General features: G+C 46.9%; 1 protein-coding gene across 1 annotated transcript in view; it reads left to right on the forward strand.

Moving 5' to 3' along the window:
• The window catches only part of LOC148535422 (solute carrier organic anion transporter family member 1C1-like), a 162,652-nt gene that overhangs the window by 90,569 nt on the left and 55,313 nt on the right, over positions 1 to 16,770 (forward strand). Inside the window, exon 3 of the mRNA XM_088462659.1 lies at positions 14,213 to 14,345. Coding sequence (XP_088318785.1) covers positions 14,213 to 14,345 — 133 coding nt within the window. The remainder of the gene's footprint in view (positions 1 to 14,212; positions 14,346 to 16,770) is intronic.

A 16,770-nucleotide genomic window follows, 5' to 3' on the forward strand; every position in this document is an offset into this window, starting at 1 on the left:
AATCACTGTGGAGGATTGATAGCTGATTACCCCTATGGTCCCTCCTTCCTCTTCTGACATCACTGTGGAGGATTAATAGCTGATTACCCCTATGGTCCCTCCTTCCCCTTTTGTCATCACTGGGAAGGTTTGATAGCTGATTACCCCTATGGCCCCTCCTTCCTCTTCTGACATCACTGGGAAGGTTTGATACCTGATTACCCCTATGACCCCCTTCCTCTTCTGACATCACTGGGAAGGTTTGATCGCTGATTACCCCTATGGTCCCTCCTTCCCCTTCTGACATCACTGTGGAGGATTGATAGCTGATTACCCCTATGGTCCCTCCTTCCTCTTCTGACATCACTGTGGAGGATTGATAGCTGATTACCCCTATGGTCCCTCCTTCCCCTTCTGTCATCACTGGGAAGGTTTGATAGCTGATTACCCCTATGGCCCCTCCTTCCTCTTCTGACATCACTGGGAAGGTTTGATACCTGATTACCCCTATGACCCCCTTCATCTTCTGACATCACTGGGGAGGTTTGATAGCTGATTACCCCTATGGTCCCTCCTTCCCCTTCTGACATCACTGTGGAGGATTGATAGCTGATTACCCCTATGGTCCCTCCTTCCTCTTCTGACATCACTGTGGAGGATTGATAGCTGATTACCCCTATGGTCCCTCCTTCCCCTTCTGTCATCACTGGGAAGGTTTGATAGCTGATAAGCCCTATGGCCCCTCCTTCCTCTTCAGACATCACTGGGAAGGTTTGATACCTGATTACCCCTATGACCCCCTTCATCTTCTGACATCACTGGGGAGGTTTGATAGCTGATTACCCCTATGGCCCCTCCTTCCCCTTCTGACATCACTGGGGAGGTTTGATACCTGATTACCCCTATGACCCCCTTCCTCTTCTGACATCACTGGGGAGGCTTGATAGCTGATTACCCCTATGGCCCCTCCTTCCCCTTCTGACATCACTGGGAAGGTTTGATAGCTGATTACCCCTATGACCCCCCTCCTTCCCCTTCTGACATCACTGGGAAGGTTTGATAGCTGATTACCCCTATGGCCCCTTCTTCCTCTTCTGACATCACTGTGGAGGATTGATAGCTGATTACCCCTATGGTCCCTCCTTCCTCTTCTGAAATCACTGTGGAGGATTGATAGCTGATTACCCCTATGGTCCCTCCTTCCTCTTCTGACATCACTGTGGAGGATTAATAGCTGATTACCCCTATGGTCCCTCCTTCCCCTTTTGTCATCACTGGGAAGGTTTGATAGCTGATTACCCCTATGGCCCCTCCTTCCTCTTCTGACATCACTGGGAAGGTTTGATACCTGATTACCCCTATGACCCCCTTCCTCTTCTGACATCACTGGGAAGGTTTGATAGCTGATTACCCCTATGGTCCCTCCTTCCCCTTCTGACATCACTGTGGAGGATTGATAGCTGATTACCCCTATGGTCCCTCCTTCCTCTTCTGACATCACTGTGGAGGATTGATAGCTGATTACCCCTATGGTCCCTCCTTCCCCTTCTGTCATCACTGGGAAGGTTTGATAGCTGATTACCCCTATGGCCCCTCCTTCCTCTTCTGACATCACTGGGAAGGTTTGATACCTGATTACCCCTATGACCCCCTTCCTCTTCTGACATCACTGGGGAGGTTTGATAGCTGATTACCCCTATGGCCCCTCCTTCCCCTTCTGACATCACTGGGGAGGTTTGATACCTGATTACCCCTATGACCCCCTTCCTCTTCTGACATCACTGGGGAGGTTTGATAGCTGATTACCCCTATGGCCCCTCCTTCCCCTTCTGACATCACTGGGAAGGTTTGATAGCTGATTACCCCTATGACCCCCCTCCTTCCCCTTCTGTCATCACTGGGAAGGTTTGATAGCTGATTACCCCTATGACCCCCCTCCTTCCCCTTCTGTCATCACTGGGAAGGTTTGATAGCTGATTACCCCTATGGTCCCTCCTTCCTCTTCTGACATCACTGTGGAGGATTGATAGCTGATTACCCCTATGGTCCCTCCTTCCTCTTCTGACATCACTGTGGAGGATTGATAGCTGATTACCCCTATGGTCCCTCCTTCCCCTTCTGTCATCACTGGGAAGGTTTGATAGCTGATTACCCCTATGGCCCCTCCTTCCTCTTCTGACATCACTGGGAAGGTTTGATACCTGATTACCCCTATGACCCCCTTCCTCTTCTGACATCACTGGGAAGGTTTGATAGCTGATTACCCCTATGGTCCCTCCTTCCCCTTCTGACATCACTGTGGAGGATTGATAGCTGATTACCCCTATGGTCCCTCCTTCCTCTTCTGACATCACTGTGGAGGATTGAAAGCTGATTACCCCTATGGTCCCTCCTTCCCCTTCTGTCATCACTGGGAAGGTTTGATAGCTGATTACCCCTATGGCCCCTCCTTCCTCTTCTGACATCACTGGGAAGGTTTGATACCTGATTACCCCTATGACCCCCTTCCTCTTCTGACAACACTGGGGAGGTTTGATAGCTGATTGCCCCTATGGCCCCTCCTTCCCCTTCTGACATCACTGGGGAGGTTTGATACCTGATTACCCCTATGACCCCCCTCCTTCCTCTTCTGACATCACTGGGAAGGTTTGATAGCTGATTACCCCTATGGCCCCTCCTTCCCCTTCTGACATCACTGGGAAGGTTTGATAGCTGATTACCCCTATGGTCCCTCCTTCCTCTTCTGACATCACTGTGGAGGATTGATAGCTGATTACCCCTATGGTCCCTCCTTCCTCTTCTGACATCACTGTGGAGGATTGATAGCTGATTACCCCTATGGTCCCTCCTTCCCCTTCTGTCATCACTGGGAAGGTTTGATAGCTGATTACCCCTATGGCCCCTCCTTCCTCTTCTGACATCACTGGGAAGGTTTGATACCTGATTACCCCTATGACCCCCTTCCTCTTCTGACATCACTGGGAAGGTTTGATAGCTGATTACCCCTATGGTCCCTCCTTCCCCTTCTGACATCACTGTGGAGGATTGATAGCTGATTACCCCTATGGTCCCTCCTTCCTCTTCTGACATCACTGTGGAGGATTGATAGCTGATTACCCCTATGGTCCCTCCTTCCCCTTCTGTCATCACTGGGAAGGTTTGATAGCTGATTACCCCTATGGCCCCTCCTTCCTCTTCTGACATCACTGGGAAGGTTTGATACCTGATTACCCCTATGACCCCCTTCCTCTTCTGACATCACTGGGGAGGTTTGATAGCTGATTACCCCTATGGCCCCTCCTTCCCCTTCTGACATCACTGGGGAGGTTTGATACCTGATTACCCCTATGACCCCCCTCCTTCCTCTTCTGACATCACTGGGAAGGTTTGATAGCTGATTACCCCTATGGCCCCTCATTCCCCTTCTGACATCACTGGGAAGGTTTGATAGCTGATTACCCCTATGGTCCCTCCTTCCTCTTCTGACATCACTGTGGAGGATTGATAGCTGATTACCCCTATGGTCCCTCCTTCCTCTTCTGACATCACTGTGGAGGATTGATAGCTGATTACCGCTATGGTCCCTCCTTCCCCTTCTGTCATCACTGGGAAGGTTTGATAGCTGATTACCCCTATGGCCCCTCCTTCCTCTTCTGACATCACTGGGAAGGTTTGATACCTGATTACCCCTATGACCCCCTTCCTCTTCTGACATCACTGGGAAGGTTTGATAGCTGATTACCCCTATGGTCCCTCCATCCCCTTCTGACATCACTGTGGAGGATTGATAGCTGATTACCCCTATGGTCCCTCCTTCCTCTTCTGACATCACTGTGGAGGATTGATAGCTGATTACCCCTATGGTCCCTCCTTCCCCTTCTGTCATCACTGGGAAGGTTTGATAGCTGATTACCCCTATGGCCCCTCCTTCCTCTTCTGACATCACTGGGAAGGTTTGATACCTGATTACCCCTATGACCCCCTTCCTCTTCTGACATCACTGGGGAGGTTTGATAGCTGATTACCCCTATGGCCCCTCCTTCCCCTTCTGACATCACTGGGGAGGTTTGATACCTGATTACCCCTATGACCCCCCTCCTTCCTCTTCTGACATCACTGGGAAGGTTTGATAGCTGATTACCCCTATGGCCCCTCCTTCCCCTTCTGACATCACTGGGAAGGTTTGATAGCTGATTACCCCTATGGCCTCTCCTTCCTCTTCTGACATCACTGGGAAGGTTTGATAGCTGATTACCCCTATGACCCCCTTCCTCTTCTGACATCACTGGAAAGGTTTGATAGCTGATCACCTCTATGGCCCCTTCTTCCTCTTCTGACATCACTGGGAAGGTTTGATAGCTGATTACCCCTATGGCCCCTTCTTCCTCTTCTGTCATCACTGGGGAGGTTTGATTGCTGATTATCCCTATGGTCCCTTCTTTCTCTTCTGACATCACTGGGAATATTTGATAGCTGATTACCCCTATGTCCCTTGTTTCCTCTTCTGACATCACTGGGAAGGTTTGATAGCTGATCACCCCTATGGCCCGTCCTTCCTCTTCTGACATCACTGGGAAGGCTTGATAGCTGATCACCCCTATGACCCCTCCTTCCTCTTATGACATCACTGTGGAGGATTGGTAGCTGATTACCCCTATGGTCCCTCCTTCCTCTTCTGACATCACTGGGAAGGTTTAATAGCTGATCACCCCTATTACCCCTCCTTCCTCTTCTGACATCACTGGGAAGGTTTCATAGCTGATTACCCCTATGGCCCCTTCTTCCTCTTCTGACATCACTGGGAAGGTTTGATAGCTGATTACCCCTATGGCCCCTTCTTCCTCTTCTGACATCACTGTGAAGGTTTGATAGCTGATTACCCCTATGGCCCCTTCTTCCTCTTCTGACATCACTGGGGAGGTTTGATAGCTGATTATCCCTATGGTCCCTCCTTCCTCTTCTGACATCACTGTGAATATTTGATAGCTGATTACCCCTATGGCCCTTGTTTCCTCTTCTGACATCACTGGGAAGGTTTGATAGCTGATTACCCCTATGGCCCCTTCTTCCTCTTCTGACATCACTGGGAAGGTTTGATAGCTGATTACCCCTATGGCCCCTTCTTCCTCTTCTGACATCACTGGGAAGGTTTGATAGCTGATTACCCCCATGGCCCCTTCTTCCTCTTCTGACATCACTGGGCAGGATTGATAGTAGATTACCCCTATGGCCTTTCCTTCCTCTTCAGACATCACTTGGAAGGTTTGATACCTGATTACCCCTATTACCCCTCCTTCCTCTTCTGACATCACTGGGAACGTTTGACAGCTGATCACCCCTATGACCCCTCCTTCCTCTTCTGACATCACTGGGGAGATTTTATAGCTGATTACCCCTATGGCCCCTCCTTCCTCTTCTGACATGACTGGGAAGATTTAATAGCGGATTACCCCTATAGCCCCTCCTTCCTCTTCTGACATCACTGGGGAGGTTTGATACCTGATTACCCCTATGACCCCCTTCCTCTTCTGACATCACTGGGGAGGCTTGATAGCTGATTACCCCTATGGCCCCTCCTTCCCCTTCTGACATCACTGGGAAGGTTTGATAGCTGATTACCCCTATGACCCCCCTCCTTCCCCTTCTGTCATCACTGGGAAGGTTTGATAGCTGATTACCCCTATGACCCCCCTCCTTCCCCTTCTGTCATCACTGGGAAGGTTTGATAGCTGATTACCCCTATGGTCCCTCCTTCCTCTTCTGACATCACTGTCCAGGATTGATAGCTGATTACCCCTATGGTCCCTCCTTCCTCTTCTGACATCACTGTGGAGGATTGATAGCTGATTACCCCTATGGTCCCTCCTTCCCCTTCTGTCATCACTGGGAAGGTTTGATAGCTGATTACCCCTATGGCCCCTCCTTCCTCTTCTGACATCACTGGGAAGGTTTGATACCTGATTACCCCTATGACCCCCTTCCTCTTCTGACATCACTGGGAAGGTTTGATAGCTGATTACCCCTATGGTCCCTCCTTCCCCTTCTGACATCACTGTGGAGGATTGATAGCTGATTACCCCTATGGTCCCTCCTTCCTCTTCTGACATCACTGTGGAGGATTGATAGCTGATTACCCCTATGGTCCCTCCTTCCCCTTCTGTCATCACTGGGAAGGTTTGATAGCTGATTACCCCTATGGCCCCTCCTTCCTCTTCTGACATCACTGGGGAGGTTTGATAGCTGATTACCCCTATGGCCCCTCCTTCCCCTTCTGACATCACTGGGGAGGTTTGATACCTGATTACCCCTATGACCCCCCTCCTTCCTCTTCTGACATCACTGGGAAGGTTTGATAGCTGATTACCCCTAAGGCCCCTCCTTCCCCTTCTGACATCACTGGGAAGGTTTGATAGCTGATTACCCCTATGGCCCCTCCTTCCTCTTCTGACATCACTGGGAAGGTTTGATAGCTGATTACCCCTATGACCCCCTTCCTCTTCTGACATCACTGGGAAGGTTTGATAGCTGATCACCCCTATGGCCCCTTCTTCCTCTTCTGACATCACTGGGAAGGTTTGATAGCTGATTACCCCTATGGCCCCTTCTTCCTCTTCTGTCATCACTGGGGAGGTTTGATTGCTGATTATCCCTATGGTCCCTTCTTCCTCTTCTGACATCACTGGGAATATTTGATAGCTGATTACCCCTATGTCCCTTGTTTCCTCTTCTGACATCACTGGGAAGGTTTGATAGCTGATCACCCCTATGGCCCGTCCTTCCTCTTCTGACATCACTGGGAAGGCTTGATAGCTGATCACCCCTATGACCCCTCCTTCCTCTTATGACATCACTGTGTAGGATTGGTAGCTGATTACCCCTATGGTCCCTCCTTCCTCTTATGACATCACTGGGAAGGTTTAATAGCTGATCACCCCTATTACCCCTCCTTCCTCTTCTGACATCACTGGGAAGGTTTCATAGCTGATTACCCCTATGGCCCCTTCTTCCTCTTCTGACATCACTGGGAAGGTTTGATAGCTGATTACCCCTATGGCCCCTTCTTCTTCTTCTGACATCACTGTGAAGGTTTGATAGCTGATTAGCCCTATGGCCCCTTCTTCCTCTTCTGACATCACTGGGGAGGTTTGATAGCTGATTATCCCTATGGTCCCTCCTTTCTCTTCTGACATCACTGTGAATATTTGATAGCTGATTACCCCTATGGCCCTTGTTTCCTCTTCTGACATCACTGGGAAGGTTTGATAGCTGATTACCCCTATGGCCCCTTCTTCCTCTTCTGACATCACTGGGAAGGTTTGATAGCTGATTACCCCTATGGCCCCTTCTTCCTCTTCTGACATCACTGGGAAGGTTTGATAGCTGATTACCCCCATGGCCCCTTCTTCCTCTTCTGACATCACTGGGCAGGATTGATAGTAGATTACCCCTATGGCCTTTCCTTCCTCTTCAGACATCACTTGGAAGGTTTGATACCTGATTACCCCTATTACCCCTCCTTCCTCTTCTGACATCACTGGGAACGTTTGATAGCTGATCACCCCTATGACCCCTCCTTCCTCTTCTGACATCACTGGGGAGATTTTATAGCTGATTACCCCTATGGCCCCTCCTTCCTCTTCTGACATGACTGGGAAGATTTAATAGCGGATTACCCCTATAGCCCCTCCTTCCTCTTCTGACATCACTGGGGAGGTTTGGTAGCTGATTACCCCTATGACTCCTCTTCCTCTTCTGACATCACTGGGAAGGTTTGATAGCTGATTATCCTTATGGCTCCTCCTTCCTCTTCTGACATCACTGGGAAGGTTTGATAGCTGATTACCCCTATAGCCCCTTCTTCCTCTTCTGACATCACTGGGGAGGTTTTGTAGCTGATTACCCCTATGGCCCCTCCTTCCTCTTCTGACATGACTGGGAAGATTTAATAGCTGATTACCCCTATAGCCCCTCCTTCCTCTTCTGACATCACTGGGGAGGTTTGGTAGCTGATTACCCCTATGACTCCTCTTCCTCTTCTGACATCACTGGGAAGGTTTGATAGCTGATTATCCTTATGGCGCCTCCTTCCTCTTCTGACATCACTGGGAAGGTTTGATAGCCGATTACCTATTTTGATCCCTCCTTTCTCTTCTGACATCACTGGGACGGTTTGACAGCTGATTACCCACCATGGCCCATCCTACCTCCTCTGACATCACTGGGGAGGATTGGCAGTGTATTAACTAGAGATGTGCACTGACCCTCGTGTTTTAGCTTTGGATCTGCATCTCCCTTGGTTTTGGATCTGGATTGGTTTTGCCAAAACCTCACCTCCGTGTCTTGTTTTTCAGTTTTGGATTTGGATTTTTTATTTTCTTTAAGTCATAAAAACAGCTAAAATCATTTAAAATGGGCCTTTTTTTGTTCTTACAGTATTATTAACCTCAATACCATTTATTTCCACTCGTTTCCAGTCAATTTTGACCACCTCACAGCTCACAATATTGATTTTTTCATTTAGTTTAGGCCCAAAATTTGCACCAAGATAGCCGGCTGACTACGCTAAGCGGCAGCAGTGGAAGGAACAAACACATGGTAGTTCAATTTCAAACATGCACATCAGGAAACACTTTAATTATTCAAGAGAGGCCTGAGGGCGTTGGAATATGTATGTAGTTGAAGGCAGGGCAGGGACAGGAAGGGTTGATTGGTAGTAAATTTCATTTCATTTTTGATTCTGAAGAAGTGAAGGGGAGGAGTAATTTACAAAAAAAATGTGATACATTCACATCAGTCCTTGCCACAGAAGAATCTTGAGCATGGCTGCTGCTGCTGGGAGTTGATTTTCTCATCCCAGAAGGGGACCAGGAAGACCGCTTTCCAAAAACAAATAAACAATTGACTTTAATAATCCTTTGCAAATCTTCTATAAAGGCATTTCCCAACCTGTACAGGGACATAAAAAAAAACATAGTTAGTGGCCTCAAAGTGCCACTTAACCAGCATAAATATGTGGACAAGTGTAAGATCTATGATATAAGGCAGAGGTAGCCAACCCTGGTCCTCGAGAGCTACTAACAGTGCATGTTTTCAGGTCTCCTCACAGAATCACAACTGTAATACTTAACTCCACCTGTGGATCTTTCGAAATATTTTGGTGAGTATTGAATACACCTGTCTACCAGCTAGGTCGTCTGGAAAACATGAGCTCTCGAGGACTGATTTAAGGCCTTACGTTGTGTCTTTCTTGAGAATCCTGCACCTGCTTCGGCAGCTAGGAGTGGATTTTCATCCCAGAAGGGGACTATGAAGAGTGCTTCCAAAAACAATTGACTTAAATAATCCTTTGCAAACCTTCTGGAAAGGAATTCTTCAACCTGTACAACCACACATAAAAAAAACAGTTAGTTAGTGGCCTTCAAACTGCCATTGTTCCCACTGTCCACTTAACCATATCAGATATGTGAACAAGCGGAACAGAGCATTAAATGCAACATTTCAGATTTAAGGTTTAAGTCTTACGTTGTGTCTTTCTTGGGAATTCTTTCCTGAGTGCCATGCCTGCTTGCTGGGAGTGGATTTTTTTCATCCCAGAAGGGGACCAGGAACAGGAAGCATGCTTTCCAAAAATAAACAATTGCCTTAAATAATCCTTTGCAAACCTTCTGTTCTGTAAAGGAATTTCCCAACCTATATAGGGACATTAAAAAAAACATAGTTAGTGGCCTTCAAATTGCCATTGTTCCTACTGTCCACTTAACCATATTACTTAGATATGTGACCAAGCGGAACAGAGCATTAAATGCAACATTTCAGTTTAAGGTTTAAGTTGTACGTTGTGTCTGGAGATCATTTAGAAAGCAGAAAAAAGCTCCACCACAAGCGGCAGATAACTAAACTCACACACAAAGATTTAATAGAAATAGATACACCACCAGATCAGATGTTTACCCTGGAGGATCTTTCTGATTCTTCATGGTGCCCCCAAGATTGTGAAAATTCTGCCAAAAGAGAGACCGACACCATGGCTAAACATAAGAGTCACCTTCTGGATGTGAATTGTCTCATTTGCATGGGGAAAACCCAACCCTCAGATGAGATGGATCTCAGCCAGTGGACAACACTGAAATCACCATTAAAAGTCACAATAGAAGACTACAGTGTGGAGAATCTTTCTCCACAGTCAGTAGAGGCCTCAGAGAACAAGAAAAAAAATGCTATAGATGCTGAACTTCAAGGGATTTCTCCATTATGTTCTGCAGTGTGAAAAGGTTTCCTTCACATGTTTTCTATAAGGCAGTTCAAAGTTACAGCATTCAAAGTGTCTGGCTATAACACCCACCTTTGCCAGGAATTACCAAAGATTATCACAAGCAAAGGATTCATCTGTCCGGAATCTGTCTGGGAATTCATGGATTGTATCTGGCCTGAATGCACTAAGACATCCAGTGATTCTGTCACTGTGTTCTGTAGCCCACTTTATTCCTACCTGAATCACAAACTGAAATACAGAATAGTAAGCACAGACAACATGGAGGCCTTTGTTATTCCGCTGCCTGTATGCCAACCATTACCTCCCAGACTACACCCACTGGGGGACCAGGTCTTGATAATGACCATCCCCATCTGTTGCTAGGCCTTCTTCTTCCAAACCATCCATCCTGGACTTCCTGTCCAAAAAGGGTGAGCAGGGTACAGAAAGAGGAGCTAGATGTCCCCGATGACATTTTTTTTCATCTATAAAAGATGATGTGGAGAGAGAAGAGCTTCAGATGTTGGAACAGCGGCTCCCACCTATTTGGCTTCCCTCCAGAGAGCAGAGCTCTGTTCCTCAGGAAGTGTCTATGCCTGACTTGATAGGTAGTCTCTGTCTGTTGGTAAACGCCCTTCAGGAGATGGCAACAAAAAAATAACAACAACTATAATTAATAATATGTCCACTGGTAACCAGCCTGATCATTTAACAGCAACATACCCCATATGGCCAACTCATAACATGACACCCAGTTTGCAGCCTCCTCTTCCTTATGATACTAATCCAGTCACCATGGTTGATCAATCAGCCATGTGTGGTCCACCCAATATTTGGCCTTCTACATTCTAACATCATAATAACACACTATAACACACTAGACTTATAATCTTTGCTTTTGTTTACGTTTTTGAATAGAACAGCTTTGGAATTTAGAATGTCCACTCTATATAGGTTTGTAAATAAATATAGGCTTTAGTTGCATATAACTTTATAAGCTGTTCGGATAACATTTCTGCTATGTTTAAGATGAAAAAAACAACTTTTTGTAACCCAATAACTTTAAAAAAAGTTTTCATTGCAATATTCATGCAGCCCCTTGACAGACAGCAGCACAGCACCCCTGTGCAGCTACGCCGATAACAGGTGTGGCTGACACGTACAAAAAATATTGTTTCTTTTTTGAGCTGCAGCCCTTTGACAGACAGCAGCATAGCACCCCTGCGCAGCTACGCCGATGACAGGTGTGGCTAACACACCGCACAAAAAAAATTGTTAATATATTTTTTTTAACACTGGGGTGAACCCCTGAAAGAGGCAGCAGCTCCTTAACAGACAGCAGCACAGCACCCCTGCACTGATGACAAGTGTGGCTAACACTAATTTTTTTAAAAAAAAATTCACACTGGGGGTGGGTGAAGAGCACCCTGAAGGACAGAGCACCCCCTGGAGAACACAGCACTACAGCCAGCACCTATGGACAGGACAACGACAGCCAGCCAGCCCCTCTATAGACAACAGCCAGCCAGCCCCTCTATAGACAACAGCCAGCCAGCCCCTCTATAGACAACAGCCAGCCCCTCTATAGACAACAGCCAGCCAGCCCCTCTATAGACAACAGCCAGCCAGCCCCTCTATAGACAACAGCCAGCCAGCCCTTATTGACAACAGTAGTCAGCCCCTATGCACAGCGTCAGCGTGCAACTAATATTATAATTATAACAAGTTAACAACAGCACATCGCAGCATAGGTCCCAGCTCCCTCCCTCTCTTAACTATCCAATGCCGGAATGAAAAATAGCGGCGATCACGGGACCTTTATAGAATCCAAAACCCGGGAGAATCCGACAGCGGGATGATGATGTTTTGCCTTGTTTTCAGATCCAAGTCAGGCGGGAAAACCCGAGCCGACCCGTATCTGCCTCGGATCCCCGAAGTTCGGGTGGGTTCGGTTCTCAGGGAACAGATTATCCCTATGGCCCCTCCTCCATCTTCTGACATCACTGGGGAGGTTTGATAGCTGATTACCCCTATGGCCCCTCCTTCCTCTTCTGACATCACTGGGAAGGTTTGATAGCTGATTACCCCTATGGCCCCTCCTTCCTCTTAGGACATCACTGGGAAGGTTTGATAGCTGACTAACCACCATGACCCCTCCTCCCTCTTCTGACATCACTGGGAAGGTTTGATAGCAGACTAACACCATGACCCCTCCTTCCTCTTATTACATCACTGGGAAGGTTTGATAGCTGATTACCCCTATTGCCCCTCCTTCCTCTTCTGACATCACTGGGAAGGTTTGATAGCGGACTAACACCATGACCCCTCCTTCCTCTTCTGACATCACTGGGAAGGTTTGATAGCGGACTAACACCGTGACCCCTCCTTCCCCTTCTGACATCACTGGGAAGGTTTGATAGCAGACTAACACCATGACCCCTCCTTCCTCTTCTGACATCACTGGGAAGGTTTGATAGCGGACTAACACCATGACCCCTCCTTCCTCTTAGGACATCACTGGGAAGGTTTGATAGCTGACTAACACCATGACCCCTCCTTCCTCTTCTGACATCACTGGGAAGGTTTGATAGCTGACTAACACCATGACCCCTCCTTCCTCTTCTGACATCACTGGGAAGGTTTGATAGCTGACTAACCACCATGACCCCTCCTTCCTCTTCTGACATCACTGGGAAGGTTTGATAGTGGACTAACACCATGACTCCTCCTTCCCCTTAGGACATCACTGGGAAGGTTTGATAGCTGACTAACACCATGACCCCTCCTTCCCCTTAGGACATCACTGGGAAGGTTTGATAGCGGACTAACCACCATGACCCCTCCTTCCCCTTAGGACATCACTGGGAAGGTTTGATAGCGGACTAACACCATGACCCCTCCTTCCCCTTAGGACATCACTGGGAAGGTTTGATAGCGGACTAACCACCATGACCCCTCCTTCCTCTTCTGACATCACTGGGAAGGTTTGATAGGTGATAAACTCCTCTTGGTCCCTCCTTCCTCTTCTGACACTTCAGCGAGCACACTCCATGATATTTAATGAGAAATACATTGTGAGCGTCGTTGTGTCAGTGTCACAATAGAATTTTATTAATTAGAAGATAGTTAACAATTTGTCTGTAGCTTGTTAGATACGTTAAAGGGCTACAACCCCTTAAATACAAGTGGATTATGAAAAAGGCGCTCACAAATGATTATTAGAAACATTTTACATTTATAATAGAGGCAAAAGTCTCCCTGTACTGTAAAAGATAGAGAGATAGAGAGTATTCTGACTGCTATCCCACACAACTAGGGTTATGTGCCAACAACAACACAATGACAGGGACATTTGGGGGGGCTGTCCCCTCTCGTACTACTCTGCAATGCAGGAGAGATAGGGATGGCTAGCAACCATCGATGGTCTGATGGGGAACAGTTTTACCATCAATGGGGACCACTGTTGTGTGGGGCTGCGATCTTTCCACGGGCTGTGATCTGCACATGCGTTACCAAGAACCATTGATGGTTTTATAACAATGGTCAGAAACCATCGATTATAGACCATTGATGGACTGTAAGGAAAGCAATGACATTCGAGCCGAATGTAGTAAGCTGGGGGGCACGTTGCATCAATGTTCTCAGTCACGCCCCCTGGATTGCATGGCCACACCCCTTCCACGTTCAAACATCTGGAAACCTCCTTGTAGAAATCCTGCGTTTGCCTCTGTCCACAGTTTTCCTGGCTATATATATGTGCGCTGGGACCCTGCTAAGTGCAACAAATGGGGCAGGGGTTCAAAGCTACTCCCACAAAAGTGCTGTTATTGAGAAACAATTGTTTAAATTACTCTATAATGTGTTCACTTTAAGTTATTCCAGCTTGTGCTTCTACTGCTGCGGACGCAGTAATATACATGAGATTGTGCGTATTTCCATTATTTACATTGTTTATTGGGAAGTAGTGTCTGTCTCCCGCAGGAAACCTGCTGGTGATAATGCTGGTCAGCTACTTTGGAGGAAAACTTCATAGGCCTAAAATAATTGGAGCCGGCTGCCTGATTATGTCACTCGGAACATTTTTAATTGCGATGCCTCATTTTATTATGGATCGGTAAGTGGAGTTTTCTGCAGTTTATTTGTCAAAAGTCACATAAAAGAATATGGTATAAATCTGCTTAGTCAGGGCGTCCGCCGCAATATCTGTACTGTACACATACTGTAACTCTGTATCCGACTATGGTAATGTGGGAACAATGTCTGTACTGTACACATACTGTAACTCTGTATCCGACTATGGTAATGTGGGAACAATGTCTGTACTGTACACATACTGTAACTCTGTATCCACCTGTGGTAATGTGGGAGCAATGTCTGTACTGTACACATACTGTAACTCTGTATCCGACTATGGTAATGTGAGAGCAGTGTCTGTACTGTACACATAGTGTAACTCTGTATCCGACTATGGTAATGTGAGAGCAGTGTCTGTACTGTACACATAGTGTAACTCTGTATCCACCTGTGGTAATGTGGGAGCAATGTCTGTGCTGTACACATACTGTAACTCTGTATCCGGCTGTGGTAATGTGGGAGCAATGTGTGTACTGTACACATACTGTAACTCTGTATCCGGCTATGGTAATGTGAGAGCAGTGTCTGTACTGTACACATAGTGTAACTCTGTATCCGACTATGGTAATGTGAGAGCAGTGTCTGTACTGTACACATAGTGTAACTCTGTATCCACCTGTGGTAATGTGGGAGCAATGTCTGTGCTGTACACATACTGTAACTCTGTATCCGGCTGTGGTAATGTGGGAGCAATGTGTGTACTGTACACATACTGTAACTCTGTATCCGGCTATGGTAATGTGGGAGCAATGTGTGTACTGTACACATACTGTAACTCTGTATCCGGCTGTGGTAATGTGGGAGCAATGTGTGTACTGTACACATACTGTAACTCTGTATCCGGCTATGGTAATGTGGGAGCAATGTGTGTACTGTACACATACTGTAACTCTGTATCCGGCTGTGGTAATGTGGGAGCAATGTGTGTACTGTACACATACTGTAACTCTGTATCCGGCTGTGGTAATGTGGGAGCAATGTGTGTACTGTACACATACTGTAACTCTGTATCCGGCTGTGGTAATGTGGGAGCAATGTGTGTACTGTACACATACTGTAACTCTGTATCCGGCTATGGTAATGTGGGAGCAATGTGTGTACTGTACACATACTGTAACTCTGTATCCGGCTATGGTAATGTGGGAGCAATGTGTGTACTGTACACATACTGTAACTCTGTATCCGGCTGTGGTAATGTGGGAGCAATGTGTGTACTGTACACATACTGTAACTCTGTATCCGGCTGTGGTAATGTGGGAGCAATGTGTGTACTGTAATCGCGTAAAGCACCAAGCTCAGACTTGTGTTTCCCCTATTATGGGTCTGATTTGTCAATGAGTTTTATCACTCACAGAGACTGATAATGTTCCTTGTGTATGATAAGTGTGATCCAGCCAATCAGCTCACAACTGTCATCTGTTTAAAAAATGACAGTTGGGAGCTGATTGGCTGGATCACCACCATTTATCATACGCAGAGAGTTTTATCACTCTCTGGCCCCTATTTAACAATGAAGAATGACCCCTTTAGCACTTGCCAACCTTTCTAAGATTACCTCTGTTTGTCAAGCATCGTTCCCGCCATCTTTCAGATGGCGAGAGCGATGCGCACCCCATTCCCGGGAATGGAGACCCAGCGGTGCCTTTCTGGCTTCAGTGAAGCCTTCTAGACACTGCCGGGTCCCCGTGCCATGCACATGTGCAGATGGACCGTCACGCATTACACCGGAGCCCCGTCGCTGGCAGCGTTATGCTGCCATCAGCCCAGTGGAAAACCTCACCAGGATGAAGACTGCGCAGGACCTCGCCAGGAGGGGTAAGTATTGGTAAATACCAGTGAATTTTTCATTAGTACCACAGTGATACTAAACGAAAACCTCCGCCGGTATTTGCCTTCGCTGTTAATTGGCGACCTTTGTGATAAAACTCGTTGATAAATCAGGCCCAAAGTCTAGTATAGCAGGAGAATCAGCCGACCGAAACTGGCCAGGAAATGCGCAACGCAAACTGCAAAAGGCAGCTGGTGGATAATTGGCTCTGGTCCTGTGTCGTCCAATATTATCGTGTGCTGGAGCCTGACCTGGTGAATTATAAACATATCATACAAAGGGCAAATAACTGACATGCTATGCTTTGTTATTTGATCTTTTTGCCCTATATCAACATATTTTGGCAAATGAGTCAGAGCTTTTGAAATCACCCTATATCCTATGTATATCTGGGTCCTGTACAAGGTGTATTTTTTTAATTTTTGTTACTAGTTTCTTTGCTACTGATTTCATTCTCCCATGAAAAGGACTTTAGAGAGTATTTGAATATTCCAGTATTACAGTATTTGCTCAGTTACATTGTAGAACAAAATAACAGGCAGTGGATGGATATACATATTAGTTATGCGTAGTTCTG

Source organism: Taudactylus pleione, unplaced genomic scaffold, assembly GCF_031769625.1.
Source record: "Taudactylus pleione unplaced genomic scaffold, aTauple2 ptg000052l, whole genome shotgun sequence".
Classification (NCBI taxonomy): Eukaryota; Metazoa; Chordata; class Amphibia; order Anura; family Myobatrachidae; genus Taudactylus; species Taudactylus pleione.